The 12,490-nt window shown below is 48.5% G+C and overlaps 2 protein-coding genes across 3 annotated transcripts in view; both read right to left on the minus strand.

Annotated features, from left to right (window-relative positions):
* Positions 1 to 2,628, minus strand: part of RRM1 (ribonucleotide reductase catalytic subunit M1) — a 44,459-nt gene extending 41,831 nt beyond the window's left edge. Inside the window, exon 1 of the mRNA XM_054440108.2 lies at positions 1,015 to 2,628. Within this exon, the coding sequence (XP_054296083.1) occupies positions 1,015 to 1,033 (19 nt within the window). The 5' untranslated portion in view covers positions 1,034 to 2,628. The remainder of the gene's footprint in view (positions 1 to 1,014) is intronic.
* A 217-nt stretch (positions 2,629 to 2,845) lies between these two features.
* Positions 2,846 to 12,490, minus strand: part of STIM1 (stromal interaction molecule 1) — a 232,480-nt gene continuing 222,835 nt past the window's right edge. The window contains exons 11-13 of one of the 2 annotated variants that reach the window (XM_054440109.2): positions 11,278 to 11,370; positions 9,502 to 9,568; positions 2,846 to 4,770 (exon numbers count right to left, since the gene is read on the minus strand). In XM_054440109.2, coding sequence (XP_054296084.1) covers positions 4,254 to 4,770; positions 9,502 to 9,568; positions 11,278 to 11,370 — 677 coding nt within the window. In that variant the 3' untranslated portion in view covers positions 2,846 to 4,253. The remainder of the gene's footprint in view (positions 4,771 to 9,501; positions 9,569 to 11,277; positions 11,371 to 12,490) is intronic. The other variant, XM_054440110.2, reaches the window with a different exon arrangement.

Here is a 12,490-nt window from a genome sequence, read left to right on the forward strand (position 1 = left end):
AAGTCTCCATCTTTGAAATGTTCACAGCCTAGAGGACAAAATAGAAACAACCAGTCGATTAACCAGTATTTACTAAGTGCCTACAATTTTGAAATAATTGTATTGCTTTAACAAAGGCAAGTAGGTTCAACTCAAAACTTGTTCATACATATCTCATGTGATTGTTAAAAGTATGTTGCTCTTGTTTTTCCAACCCGATTAAGCCTATTCCCAAGGCAGGGACTGTCTCCTCTTACAATCTCACAAAGCCAAGCAAAGGGCTGGGCACAAAGCAGGGACTCGGCAAGTATAATGAAAAAGAACTGTTGAGAAAGAATACAAGTTCCTGACTCTTCCCAGTCCCCATCTTGTCAGAAGATGTCTCAGCCACCCTTCTCTGATTCAGTATCTCTTCCATGAAGGGAAAGGAACTCGAGGGTGCTGTCTGTCTGGGATCTGTTTTTTCCACCCCACACTCCTATCTTCACCCCACAAAAGAGATCAGTAAACTGACAAGTGCCTATGTAGGGTAAAGAGGCCCCCTCCTTCTTTCCTAGCTGCCCCCCCACCCTGTGCCTAAGACAGCTCACCAACCCCACGGTTTTCAAATCAAACTGTGTTGTCACCTATGGGTGACTTTCGGTCAGTCGCCGAAACCTCGCTCTGAGCGTCAGTTTCCTCATCTGTAATAAGCTAATAATCTCTCTCTCAGAGGACTGGAGACAGGAATAAAATAGTGCCTGGAAAGTGCTCGGCGTACGCAGTCACTACTCGATACAGGGTAAGTGTTATCCTTTTGAAAGGCGGCAGGATGACAAAGCCGAGGGGGCGCAGCCTGAAGGCCCGAAGGAGGTCCGGGGCAGGCTGACTGAAGACAGAAGGCCGAGCGGGCTGACAGGGCGGAAGGCCGCGGCGGGAAAGGCGGGAAAGGCGGGAAGCAGCGAAGGCGGGCGGGCAGGCGGGCTGGGCATCAGTCCGGCGGCGGCAGCCCGCATCCCCTCACCTTCCTTCTCGCCCACCTCGTCGCCCCCTCACCTCGCTTGATCACATGCATCGCAGCTAGTGGCTGAGGCTCTGAGGATCCAAGGCTGGACTGCGGCTCTAAAGCGCCGGCGGGATCGAGAAGGTGACAGAGTGGGAAGGGTTAGGTTCCAGGCGCTGCTCAGGGGCAAGAACTGGAGTTGGAGCCAGACAGCACTTTCTTCAGAGCAGAGGCGCAACAATCCAAATCCCCTTCCCGCGCCCGCCACCCGTGACGCACAAAGGGGCGCGACGGGGTTCGAATGACGTTACTCGACGCTGCGGCCCACGCCCGGGGTAGGTTTCGCAGACTAAGACAGGCGCCTTGTAGCCGCCATGTTGAGTCTGGGCAAGACCCAGAAGACTACGCCTCTCCCATGGGCCCCATTGGATATGTACATGAGCGGCGGAAATGCTGCTCTCCTGCCGCCATGTTTTGTGTGGGCAAGCCAAGTTCGGGACCCTTGGGGCCCTGGCGTAGCACCTAGAGCCCGCTGGGTCAGGCGCCGCCCCTCTCGCCTGCGCGTCTCCCCCGGAGGAAAGGCGGTTAATTTGTTATTTTTGAAATAACAAAACCTAACCGGCCGGAACGTTTTTCTTGCTCTGACATTTATTATAATAATCCTATCACTGCCGTCCGCTGTGGGCTCCAGCCTAGGCTCCACAGCCGTGGGCAGCTTGGAACCCCAAGGCTTTTAGATCGGCCAGAGGACTGACACTCTGGAAATGGAAGAAAACCGCGCAAGGCCAATGGCGTTTGGATTTTATCCTGACGCAAATCAGAGCCCTGAGAGAATTTTAAGCAGGGCAGGATCAGTACCCATTTGCTTTTAGGGTTCTTCAGTGGTTGGTGGCAGAGACAGGGTATTTGCCTTGTGGAGGTAGGATGGACTTGGTGACTTAAAGTGGAGAATAAGAATAGATGAGAACCCTAATATGTAAGGCTGGTGTAGAAGCTTCTGATTTGGGCTACCCAAAGCGATCTTTATGAAATTTCATCTGTGGCATCTTTTCCCTAAAGCCTTTTCGTTGGTTTCTCACTGCCCTCCAGAAGCTGCCCAGGCTCCCTGTGAAGTAATTTCAAAAATCATGGAAAGTCATAAGTGAGCCTGTAATCGCAGCATTTTGGGAGGCTAAGGCGGGAGCATCATGTGAGGCCAGGTGTTGAGATAAGCCTGGGCAACATAGTGAGACCCCATTTCTACAAAACAGAAAAATTAGGCCAGCGCAGTGCTTCACTCCTGTAATCCCAGCACTATGGGAGGCCAAGGCGGGCAGATCATGAAGTCAGGAGTTCGAGACCAGCCTAACCAACGTGGTGAACCCCCCCCCCCCGCTAAAAATACAAAAAGTAGCCAGGCATGGTGGCACGCGCCTGTAATCCCAGCTACTCAGGAGGCTGAGGCAGGAGAATCGCTTGAACCCGGGAGGCAGAGGTTGCAGTGAGCCAAGATCACGCCATTGCACCCTAGCCTGGGCAAGAGAGCGAGGCGCCATCTCAAAAAAACAAAAAAAAAAAGAAAGAAAAATTAAATAGATATGTTTTTTTAAAGTCGTAAGTGAAGTTACAGGATAGATAGTGTCAAGTTTACCCAGACATAGGGTTTCCCAATTTAGCAAATAAAAATGTGTCCCAGATACTGCATGAGAGAAAATTATACTTTAAAAACTGTTTATCTGAAATTCAAATTTAACTGCTCATCCTGCATTTATCTGGTAACCCTGCCCACAGAGCTTCTGGGTATGTGCATTCAAGTTTCATTTTCCCTGGGCAAAGCAAAGATTGTCTCTTCATCCCGTCATGCCACAGCACAGAGAACACAATGACAGTCAAAGCCAGCAGGGGTTAAAATCTCCTACATGCTTTATTGGACTTCAAAGAGTCTTATGAAATAACACAGAAAACCCCATTTGAGGGTGTCCAGGGGGTACAAGGCAGTCTGCAGCCTAGCACCCTCCTAAGACCAGCCCCAGGTGCACCCACCCCAGGCCCAAATAGGATCCCAGGATAAAGGCATGGCAGGGAGTGGGGCAGAGGGAAAATACCTTTACAGCCATAGCAAAAACAGGTAAGGGAGAGAGTTGTCTAGAGGGTGGGAAGGGTGGGGGGAAGTGGTCACACAGCCGCCTTCACCTATACCATCTTCCTCAGCCACCCCTTCCCCAAACTGGTTGTGTCCTTTTTGAGACTCTGGCCAAGGCTACAAAGTAACATGAAAATGGGATCTAACAAGGGGAATATGCAGCGTAGGCACTTGGGAAATGCAGATTACTTTTTTTCCTTTTAACCTGTTTGTCTTTTGGTTCAAAAAATGACAGCATCCTTGCCCAACAACTCCAGGGCTCCATAAGAGCCCTGTATCATGGCTGTGGCTCTCCTGGCCAGGGGAGCCACTTTTCCTGAGCCCCAGGGGTATTGATGTTTGGGGAGCTTTGGGGCAGCACCTCTTAGAGACAAACCCTCCTGCAGTGTGGGGGAGCAGGGGTAAGAGGGAGGCAGGTGTGGGTGGGAGAAGAGAGAAAAAGTGACTGCCTTATAACCTACAGATCTGACATCCACTCATGCTCCAATGAACAGAGGCCTCTTCCAACCCATCCCCAAGCCTAGCCTCTCTTTAAAAGTCTCTGGTGGGTTGTTCTCTGAGAATTGGTTTCACTCCCCCATGGACCCCTGGAGGCCTGAGTGAGATCTAGGATGAGGCTCCTTCTGACCCACAACAATACCAAAGAACAAACTCCAAAGATTAGGTCCTAGCCCCAGTCTGGAGCAAACAGAACCACTGTGAGTAGGGTGGAACGGATCTGAGGCACCCATGTCAGAAGCTACTCATCCTATCTTCCCTGCAACTGCTAGGGGAAGTTGGGGAGTGGTGGGAGGGAGAAGCCTGAAAGCAAGAGACAGAAACAAGAAACCAAACCTCAAAACTGGGACAGCAGAGACAGAAGCTGAACCCCAGAGGTGGAGCTGGGAGCTGAGGGAACAGCAACTAAGACATGCACTGAAGTGGAGAGGGAGTGACAGCAGCAGCCCATGGTTGGGAAGGAGGCAGGGCAGGCAGGCCATGGTGGTCAGTTAATAAATAATAATGAAGGACCCAAGGATGAGGGGGCAGGTATGTACAGTGCCCAGACCCCTGGACCAGCCCTTCCCATGCCCCACTCTTGGGGCCAGTTATCTTGAAGAAAGGGAGGGAAGGAGAGGCAGAACACCCAGGGAAGGACAAGCTGTCCCTTTACTGCCACCCCCATCCTGCCTACTTCTTAAGAGGCTTCTTAAAGATTTTGAGGGGAAACTTCTTCCGGCCTGGGCTGGAGTCTGTCTCCTCGCCAATAGAGCCATTATCCTCCTCAGCCACAGCCTTCTTGCCAGCCAGGTGGGGAATGCGTGTGTTTCGGCTGGCTTGCAGGGCTCGGCTGTCCCCAACTGGAGATGGTGTGTCTGGGTCTGGGGAACTGGGGCTGTGAGAACGGGAAGAATCCAAATGTGGAGAGCCACCAGGTGGGGCTGAGGGGCTCAGCTCCATCAGGCTGTGGGCCTTGTCCAGCCCATGGTTCAGCGCCAGTAATGCCTTCTTGGCCAGGGCAGGGCTGTCAGGCAGTTTCTCCACCAGAGACCCTGGGTGGACCCCCTCGATCAGCCGGTGGCTGCCATTGGAAGTCATGGCATTGAGAGCCTCATCTGCGGCACGGCTCATCTGAGGAGGTTTGGGAGCCACACGCTGGCGGTCACTCATGTGGAGGGAGGACTCCGAATCGGAATGGGTCAAATCCCTGCAAGACATGGGGCAGAGAGGAAGAAAGGGACATATATTGGATGAGGTGATGGGGGAAAGGTGAAGAGGAGAGAGGGACAACACGAGAAGACAAGGACAGGGTAGGAAAATGGGGATAGAGCGGCAGGAGAGAGAAATAGGATGAACAGGCAGGTGGGAAGGAGAGAGGAAAGAGGAGTAGACAGAAGTTGAGCAGCCATAAGTATAGGATAAGAGAGGAGGCAGGAGGAAGGAATGAGGATACATTGGAAAAGAGAAGGAAAAGGAGAGTAGAATTGTAGAGGAAGAAAAGCAAAAGGATAAGCAGGTAGAAGGGCCAAGAGAGAAAGACAAGAAAGGGAAAAGTGATAGGGAGGGAAGAAACAGACAAGAAACAAAAACAAATGTCATCATACCATCATCTGTCTGGCAAATGGTTTTCCAATACCTGGGCCCCACCAGTGGTGAACGCTCTGGCTCTGAACTGGTGCAACCATAGGCTTAAATTCCACAGGCATCCTCCTCAATAAAATCTCTGCCTTCTCATAGCTGGCTATATTTCCTGGGACTCAATCTTAAGCTAACACAGAACCTACAGACTGCTCCGAGTCACCATTTTCCATGCCTTCCTCCCCCACTTACTCCTGTCACACCTTAGGATATTATCCAGTCTGGGTCAGGCCCCAAGGAACAGGGCACATGCAGTCAGTGGACCTGACCCAGGCTGGAGATGAGAAGGTTAGAACAGCCTTGCAAATAATCCTTCACCCACCCCAAAAGGCCAGGATGCTGCCTCTTCTAACCATCTCACAGGATTCAAAGGAGGTCATAGATAGGTATTGCAGAGTTCAAACCAAAGTCTGTGGTGCGGCAGGAAGGGTGGGGTCTCTTTCAGAACTCTGCTGACAGAGAATGTAGGGAGGCATAGAAAGACAGGATGTTGGCCTTTAAAGAGCAATGGATCAGAAGAGGTCTGGACTCCTGTGTGATCTTGGACAAGTCATCTAAACTTGCTAGTCCTTAACTTTGGCCCAGTGAAGATAATACCAATTCAATTTATCTTACAAGACTGTTTGGAGGATCAAATATGCTGGCAAAGCACTTGGAAATGTAGAAATTATTGTGGGAATGAAGATGATGAGGCTTTCCAAGCTGAAAGCCCTATGTAAGGGCCAGTCGCAAGAGGCTTTGCAAGGCTGAGTTATGGAGACATGCCACCGCACACTGGACATGCACACACACAGGCTAGTGTAGGAACCTGAGACCCTTTAAGGAGTTGGTGGTTGCTAAGACCATGAATCAATTCCAGATGCCACTCCTCCTGCTCTACAGACAAAAAGGTAGATATGGAGGTGCTCTCTCTGCCAATCCTGAATCCTCCTTCTGCCTTCCTAGAGGCCTGAGAACCTCAGCAAAAGCAGAGGAGAGAGCAAAGAGAAATGTTTAAACATCTGCTAGCCAAAGGGGAAGAGTCATGAGTGGAAAAGGAGACCACCATAGGACCTAGAAAGAAAGAGGCTGAGGGTCAGAAGTTAGAAAGGGTACCAGGCCCCTGAAACAGGCAAAAGCAGGGGGTTGGCTCATAGCTATTGTAGATTTAATTCTCAGTAGGAAGCAAATAACTAAGTAGCCACCCCATGGGCCAGTACCTTCCTGGACTCAGCAGGTAGCAGAAAACAATTCCAACTCAGCTTCCATTTACAAATACTGTTTTAGCCACATATTCTAGTATTTAAAAATATTCAGTCTCATATTTGGTTTCATATATCTGACACTGTCCTTGCTTCTAAACTTGTCTTTGTTTCTCTAAGCCCCAAGATGATCCTTTCCATATCTTGCCTTCTCCAAACACTATTATAAACCAATAAGCAAGGTGCCAAGGAAGTTCTGGGAAGCAATCACACTGAGAAAAAGGGTCCTCTAAGCTGAGGAAGTGAAGATTCTGGGATCCTACCCTCTCTAACACCAAGGAGGAGAAATCAGGAGGTTAGGGCCCTCCCAGCCTCACTTCTCCTGGACCAGACCCCTAGTCCGTCTTGATTCCTATCCATCTTTTTATTTATTTATTTATTGACAGGGTCTCGCTCTGTTGCCCAGGCTGGAGTACAATGGCGTGATCTCGGCTCACTGCAGCCTTGACCTCCCAGGCTCAAGTGATCCTCCTATGTAGCTGGGACCACAGGCATGTGCCACCATGCCCAACTAAATTTTTGATTTTTTTTTTTGTAGAGACAGGGTCTCACTTTGTTTCCCAGGTTGGTCTCAAACTCCTGGGCTTAAGCAGTCCTCCCCTCTCGGCCTCCCAAAGTGCTAGGATTACAGGTGTGAGCCACTGCACCCAGCCTGATTCCTGTCCTTCTATGCCTCCCTCATCAACTAAAAGTTGGGACTGCCAAAGCAAGATAAGAACCTGGGAGGAAGCCTAGGGAGATATAGGAGGGAAAAGGCCCAGTGAGGCAGGCTCACTTCCCTCCCTGAATCACTGAGAACAATCAGGCCAGAGGTCCCTCCCCAAAGGCTGGGCTGCCTCGGACTCCCATCCCAAGCTACTGACCTTACTAGAGAGCCTGTTTGCCTTTAGAGATGATCCTCTGGTGCATGGTGCAAAAGAAAATTAAGTAGTGAACAGGCCAGGTGGATACAGGTACCTCTCCACCCTTCCTCCCCACTGCCCTCAGCTTAAACCTTGGAGCATGGAATTCACAGCATCCCCTAGTGTCCCCAACCCAATTTGATCCTCTCCATCTGTATTGGAAGGAGCAGTCTCCCTTCCTAGGCTTTTAGATGAAAATGAGAATGAGAATGGATATGAGTGGCTCTGCTGAGTAATAATCCTAGTAAGGGCAATCCCTTTGTGCAAGAGAAAGGAACAGCCCTCAAGCATAACTATCCAGAGGTTTAAGGGGCAGAGCTGAATAAATGGGTATCCAGAGTGAGATAGAACTAAAAAAAAGCAACAGAGTAAGCAGACTGCAGCCCAGAGGCCAGGACTGGGCTGTGGTCACCATTTCAGAGATGAGAAGTACTTCCAGAGGGGAAGGACTTTCTGAAGGTCTCCTAAACTTGTTCCAGGCAAGGTCAAGGCTACTACCTCTGATTCTAGTCTACCATCTTGGGTATTAGCAAGAAAAGTCTCTGCAGCTGCCAGACAAAGCTGGGGAAGAAAAACCTTTCACCAATTATTTTCCAGTATACTTTTTGAGACCTTGTGAAAAGACAAAAATATCCAATGGAGTATTCTGGAATGGAAAGCCAAGTTCTAATCTGTGCTCTGCTCTCAACTAGCTGTGAGACCTGGAGGGAATTACTTACCCTTTTAGAACCTTAACTTACTGTTCTTAAAATGTATATTTTAATTCCTGCCCCACCTATAAACTCTTCTTGTCCAAAACCCCAAAACCTATGTCCCCTATCTTGGTTCCCGAATTCCATGAAGGATGCTACGTCCATTCAGTCACTCAAGCTATAAACCTGAGTGTCATACTAGATCCTCCCTTTCCTTCACCACTGTAGCCAGTTACCAAATTTATCATGTCTTTTTATCCCAAGGCCTCATTACCTCCCCTAGTGGTCTACTGGAATGTTTTCCAAATTCCTGCAGTCTTCCGCTTCCTTCCTTCACACAGCCACTAAAATGTTATTTCTAAAATGCAAAGGTGACTGATTCACTTTCTCTTAGAAACCCTTTTGTAATTCTCCATCTCCTAACGGGTAGAGGCCAAAACCCTTCCCTTTCGGAGCCTTCGTCATTCTAGCCTCACCTGTTTCTCCTTCCCACCAACACATATCCAGTGCTCTAACCACAAACATATCATATTCTCTGGAATCTCCATGTCTCTGCACACAGTATTTCCTCTGCCCAGAATACTCTTTCTCCTTTCCCTTCACACAGGATGTTAGCACAAATTCGTCTCTTTGGTGAAGCATTCCACCCAGGTACACACTGTTAGTCACTCCTTCCTCAACACCCCCATAGCACATGATAAATTTTTCCATAATTATTTATGTATCTCTCTCAGACAAGATTGTAGTTCTTGATGGCTGGGATTGTATCTTATCACCAGTGAACCCCTATGCCCAGCAGAGCCTGGCACAGAGTAGGCATTAGTAAATGTTTGTTGAAGGAGTAAAGGAAGTGAGGGCCCAAGTGAGATAACTAATGTGAAAGTGCATAGTTTAGGCAAAAGTGCTATAAGGTCGAGGGAAGAAAGTCGTTACTCATTTTTAGAGTCAGCAAACCCCAAACACAGAAGGGGAGAAAGTAGGCCGACCTTAAAAAGGAATCCCAGAGCTGGGAACAAACAGGATAAGAAGATTCCCCACTGCACACACCCCCAGAGTTGATCAAGCAGCAGCTGGCAGGCAGAAACCAAGGTAAAAGCAGCAGAAAGGGAAGGAAGGGAAGAAAGAGAAGAGAGACAGCTGATACCCCAAGCTCTCTGAATGCCCAGGCATCACAGCGGTGCTGTCAGAAGGGGGTGTGTCAGGGTAGGGCTCCATCTGGAGGAAATAGGAAGTGCTGTGGTGGTAATAAACAGGGTGGACATGGACGGTGGTGAAGGTGGTGGTGGTGGTGGTGGTGGTAGTAGTGATGGTGGTGATGGAAGAGGAGCAAGAAGCAGCAGCAGAGGCAGATGGAGAGCTGGTCCCGTAGCCTTCAGAACTGAAAGACTGTCCAGATGAAAGGCTGCGCATTCGCTGCAGAGATACCCGGCTTGTCAAGAAGTGGCCAGCCTCGCCCTCTACCAACCTCTGAGATCCCAGGCCATGCTGTGGCTCCGTCAGGCGCTGCCGAACACTGCTCTGCAGGCTAGGGGCTGCAAGGAGAATAAAGAAAGTGTCAGGAGGGGCCAGCCCACTTTGGGCTGGCAGGTAAGGAGGTGCCCATGAATAAATGCTTGCTGGAGACCACCCTGGGCCTCTAATGCCAATCTGGAGAATGGGGCACCTCCTCCCAGAAACCTCCCACCAGGGGTCCTAAAAGGATGGGAAATTGAAGATGAGGTGCCCAGGTCAGTTTTAGTGGCAATTCCAATAGAAGGAGACCTATGGGCAATATCACTATAAAGGGAAGTGGCAAGGCAGTTAGTGGGTAGACACAAGCAAGGAAGGGTAGGATAGGGGCTTGGGACAAGGTCCGGGAGAGCACTAAGAACCAGCCTTTTCAGAAAGCCAACCTCAGGAAATAATTCACAGCATAGACAAGGACTTATATATAAACATGTTCATCATTATTAATAATTGAATGAGAAGTAAACATAATCGTTTACTTTTTATTAATAGCTGTATGAAAGTAAACATAAAGAATGAACAATGGGAAAATGATAATATATCCAGTTTCTGGGAGACTATAGAGCTATTAAAAACGATGCTTATAAAAAGACTTGAAGAAAATGGAAAAATGCCTATTAAAATGTTCAGAGGGGAAAAAGGATACAGAATTATATGTACTAGCTTTGAGCTTGGAATACCAAACACTAGAGTTTGAAACCAGGACTTTCACTTCCAGCTGTGACCTTGAGCAGCTGACTTCCGCATTTTAATTCCTAATTTCTAAAATCCTGCAGGATTCTTCTGAGACTTCACAATAATGTCTTTAAGGCACCTGAAACAGGTCATGGCACTCAATAAGTGGTAGTGGCTATCATTATCTTAACCACATAAAAAAATTCACAGACAAAAGAGTGATAGAGAAGGTACTCAAATATGGTGGGACTATGGATGCTTTTTATGCTACTGTTCACTCTTTTTCACTTTCCAATAAGCACATAAACAACAAAGAACCAGCTCTTGGATCAGGCTGCAAATCGGGGTCCTGGAGATAATGGCCACTATGCCCAGTGAAGGGATACATGGGCACCAAGTAACTTAGGAATATGCTAGTGCATCCCTCCTTGGGCTCACTCCCAGCTAAAAGAGAGTGCAGACCTTTATTCTTTCTCCTCTACCCTGATAGATAAGCTTCCCTGCATTCTCCCTAAAGATGAGAGAAAGGGCCAGGTTACAAGGGTGAGAGAAGCCTTGGAAGGGCCACCAGGGAGACAGCATACTTCCACAGTGATGGAGAGTTCAGGAGGTAGGGCTTCTATGCTGGTAGCTTTCAAGGTATGAAAGAGAGGCTGAAGAGGATGAGGAAGTCTGGAATAGGGAGGGGAAGGGGGAGAAAGAAGGGGGAAACTGGGAAGAAAAGGGAGAAACAAGAAAAAGAGAAAAGAAAGGGATGATTTTTCCTTCCCTCTTTCCCTCCCAGCCCAGCTGGAAGGGCTACCAGATTATCTGCATAGCTGCGCTAACGGGAGAAGCCTAAGCCTTCCATTACCATGGGTGTTCTCTATCCAGCTCTTGCCAAGCAAGCTGATTCTTCTTACCCCCGAACCCCTCCCTGTAGTTAGTAGGGGCAGTGCTGAGGGGATAGAGGGAGCAGGCAGGGGCGTGAAGCAGGCAGGAGAAGGGACCCATGGGGTAGGAGTGTTGATTAAGTCCCAAAAGTCGGAAAAACAAAATGCCCCAAAGGGGCTCCTCAAACCGGGGTATTTCCAGAGGGACTGATCATCCGAGCCGGCGGATGTAGAGCAGAGAGAGCGGTCACTGAACCTACGCCCCATCAGCCAGGCAGCATCTAGGGTCAACAGCCAGGCCAAAAGGAGAAGAGAATCTGATTTATGGAGGGCTTCGGCCTGCCATCATGTAATAAAGGAAGGGCTGGGGGCAGGGATTGGGTATCTCAGAGCTAATTAAGGTCCCTCCCAGCCTGAAGAACACAGAAGCCTTCAGATCAACAAGTCAGGATCAAGCTCTGCGTGTCTGATCCTGTCCTTGTTATGCCTTTGATTAAAGGCCTAACGAGTTTTCAGATTAGAAGAACAAAGAGGCTTGGCCAGGGGCAAAGTATTATTGATAAAATTACAAATAAATTCTGTCTCGAGTGGGAATCCAGCCTGATTAAAGAATCTGAAAGTAAGCCCCTAACCCAGCCCCGGCCTTCTGCCCTCCCCCTGTACTGGCAGAATTTGGGCCTAGGACAATAGCTTTACCATAAGGGCTATTCTACTTACTTAAAATAGCTTCTGATCCAAAGAAAAATTCAACTGTGGGCCAGTAAGGGAAAACTCCCTTCATTCACTGAAGAATTCCAGTGTTGTTCCTTTTGGCTCTGCTCTACTCAACTCTCATCATTTGCAGGGGAGAAAAGGGAGAGGGTAGACCCAGGACAGAGGAAGAGGGGGTAGGATCCAAGAGTCCAGGTGGAAAGCCAGACATGCTTGTGCAGGAGATCCCTCCTGGGCAAGAATGCCTTTCCAGCTTAGAGGATTTAGGACGATATCATTTTAAGGGACTATTTCTTTATAGGGCCTCTCACAAAAAGACAAAGAGAAACACCATTCCATTCATCTACTTTAGCAGTAAGAATAAGGAGCAAAAATCAAAATAAATAAGTTCAATAAATAGTCAGAATAAATGCCATTTTTACATTGAAATTCACTAAAGGACATATTTTTTATAAAGGTAGATAGAGTGGTAGTTAGGGACAATAAAGTGAAAAAGAATGAAGGGAGACACACTTAGCACAATAGACCCAAAGGGGCACACAGAGCATACAACAAGGAAAGAACACCAAAAGGACAACTATAAAGAAATAACCTGAGCCAATTGCGCTTTATTGACCAAGGTCATGAGTTGAACTATCTTCCTGGGTATCTGCCCCATCTGCTATTTAAGCACAACAGAGGCCACAGACT

This window comes from Pongo pygmaeus, chromosome 9, assembly GCF_028885625.2.
Source record: "Pongo pygmaeus isolate AG05252 chromosome 9, NHGRI_mPonPyg2-v2.0_pri, whole genome shotgun sequence".
Classification (NCBI taxonomy): Eukaryota; Metazoa; Chordata; class Mammalia; order Primates; family Hominidae; genus Pongo; species Pongo pygmaeus.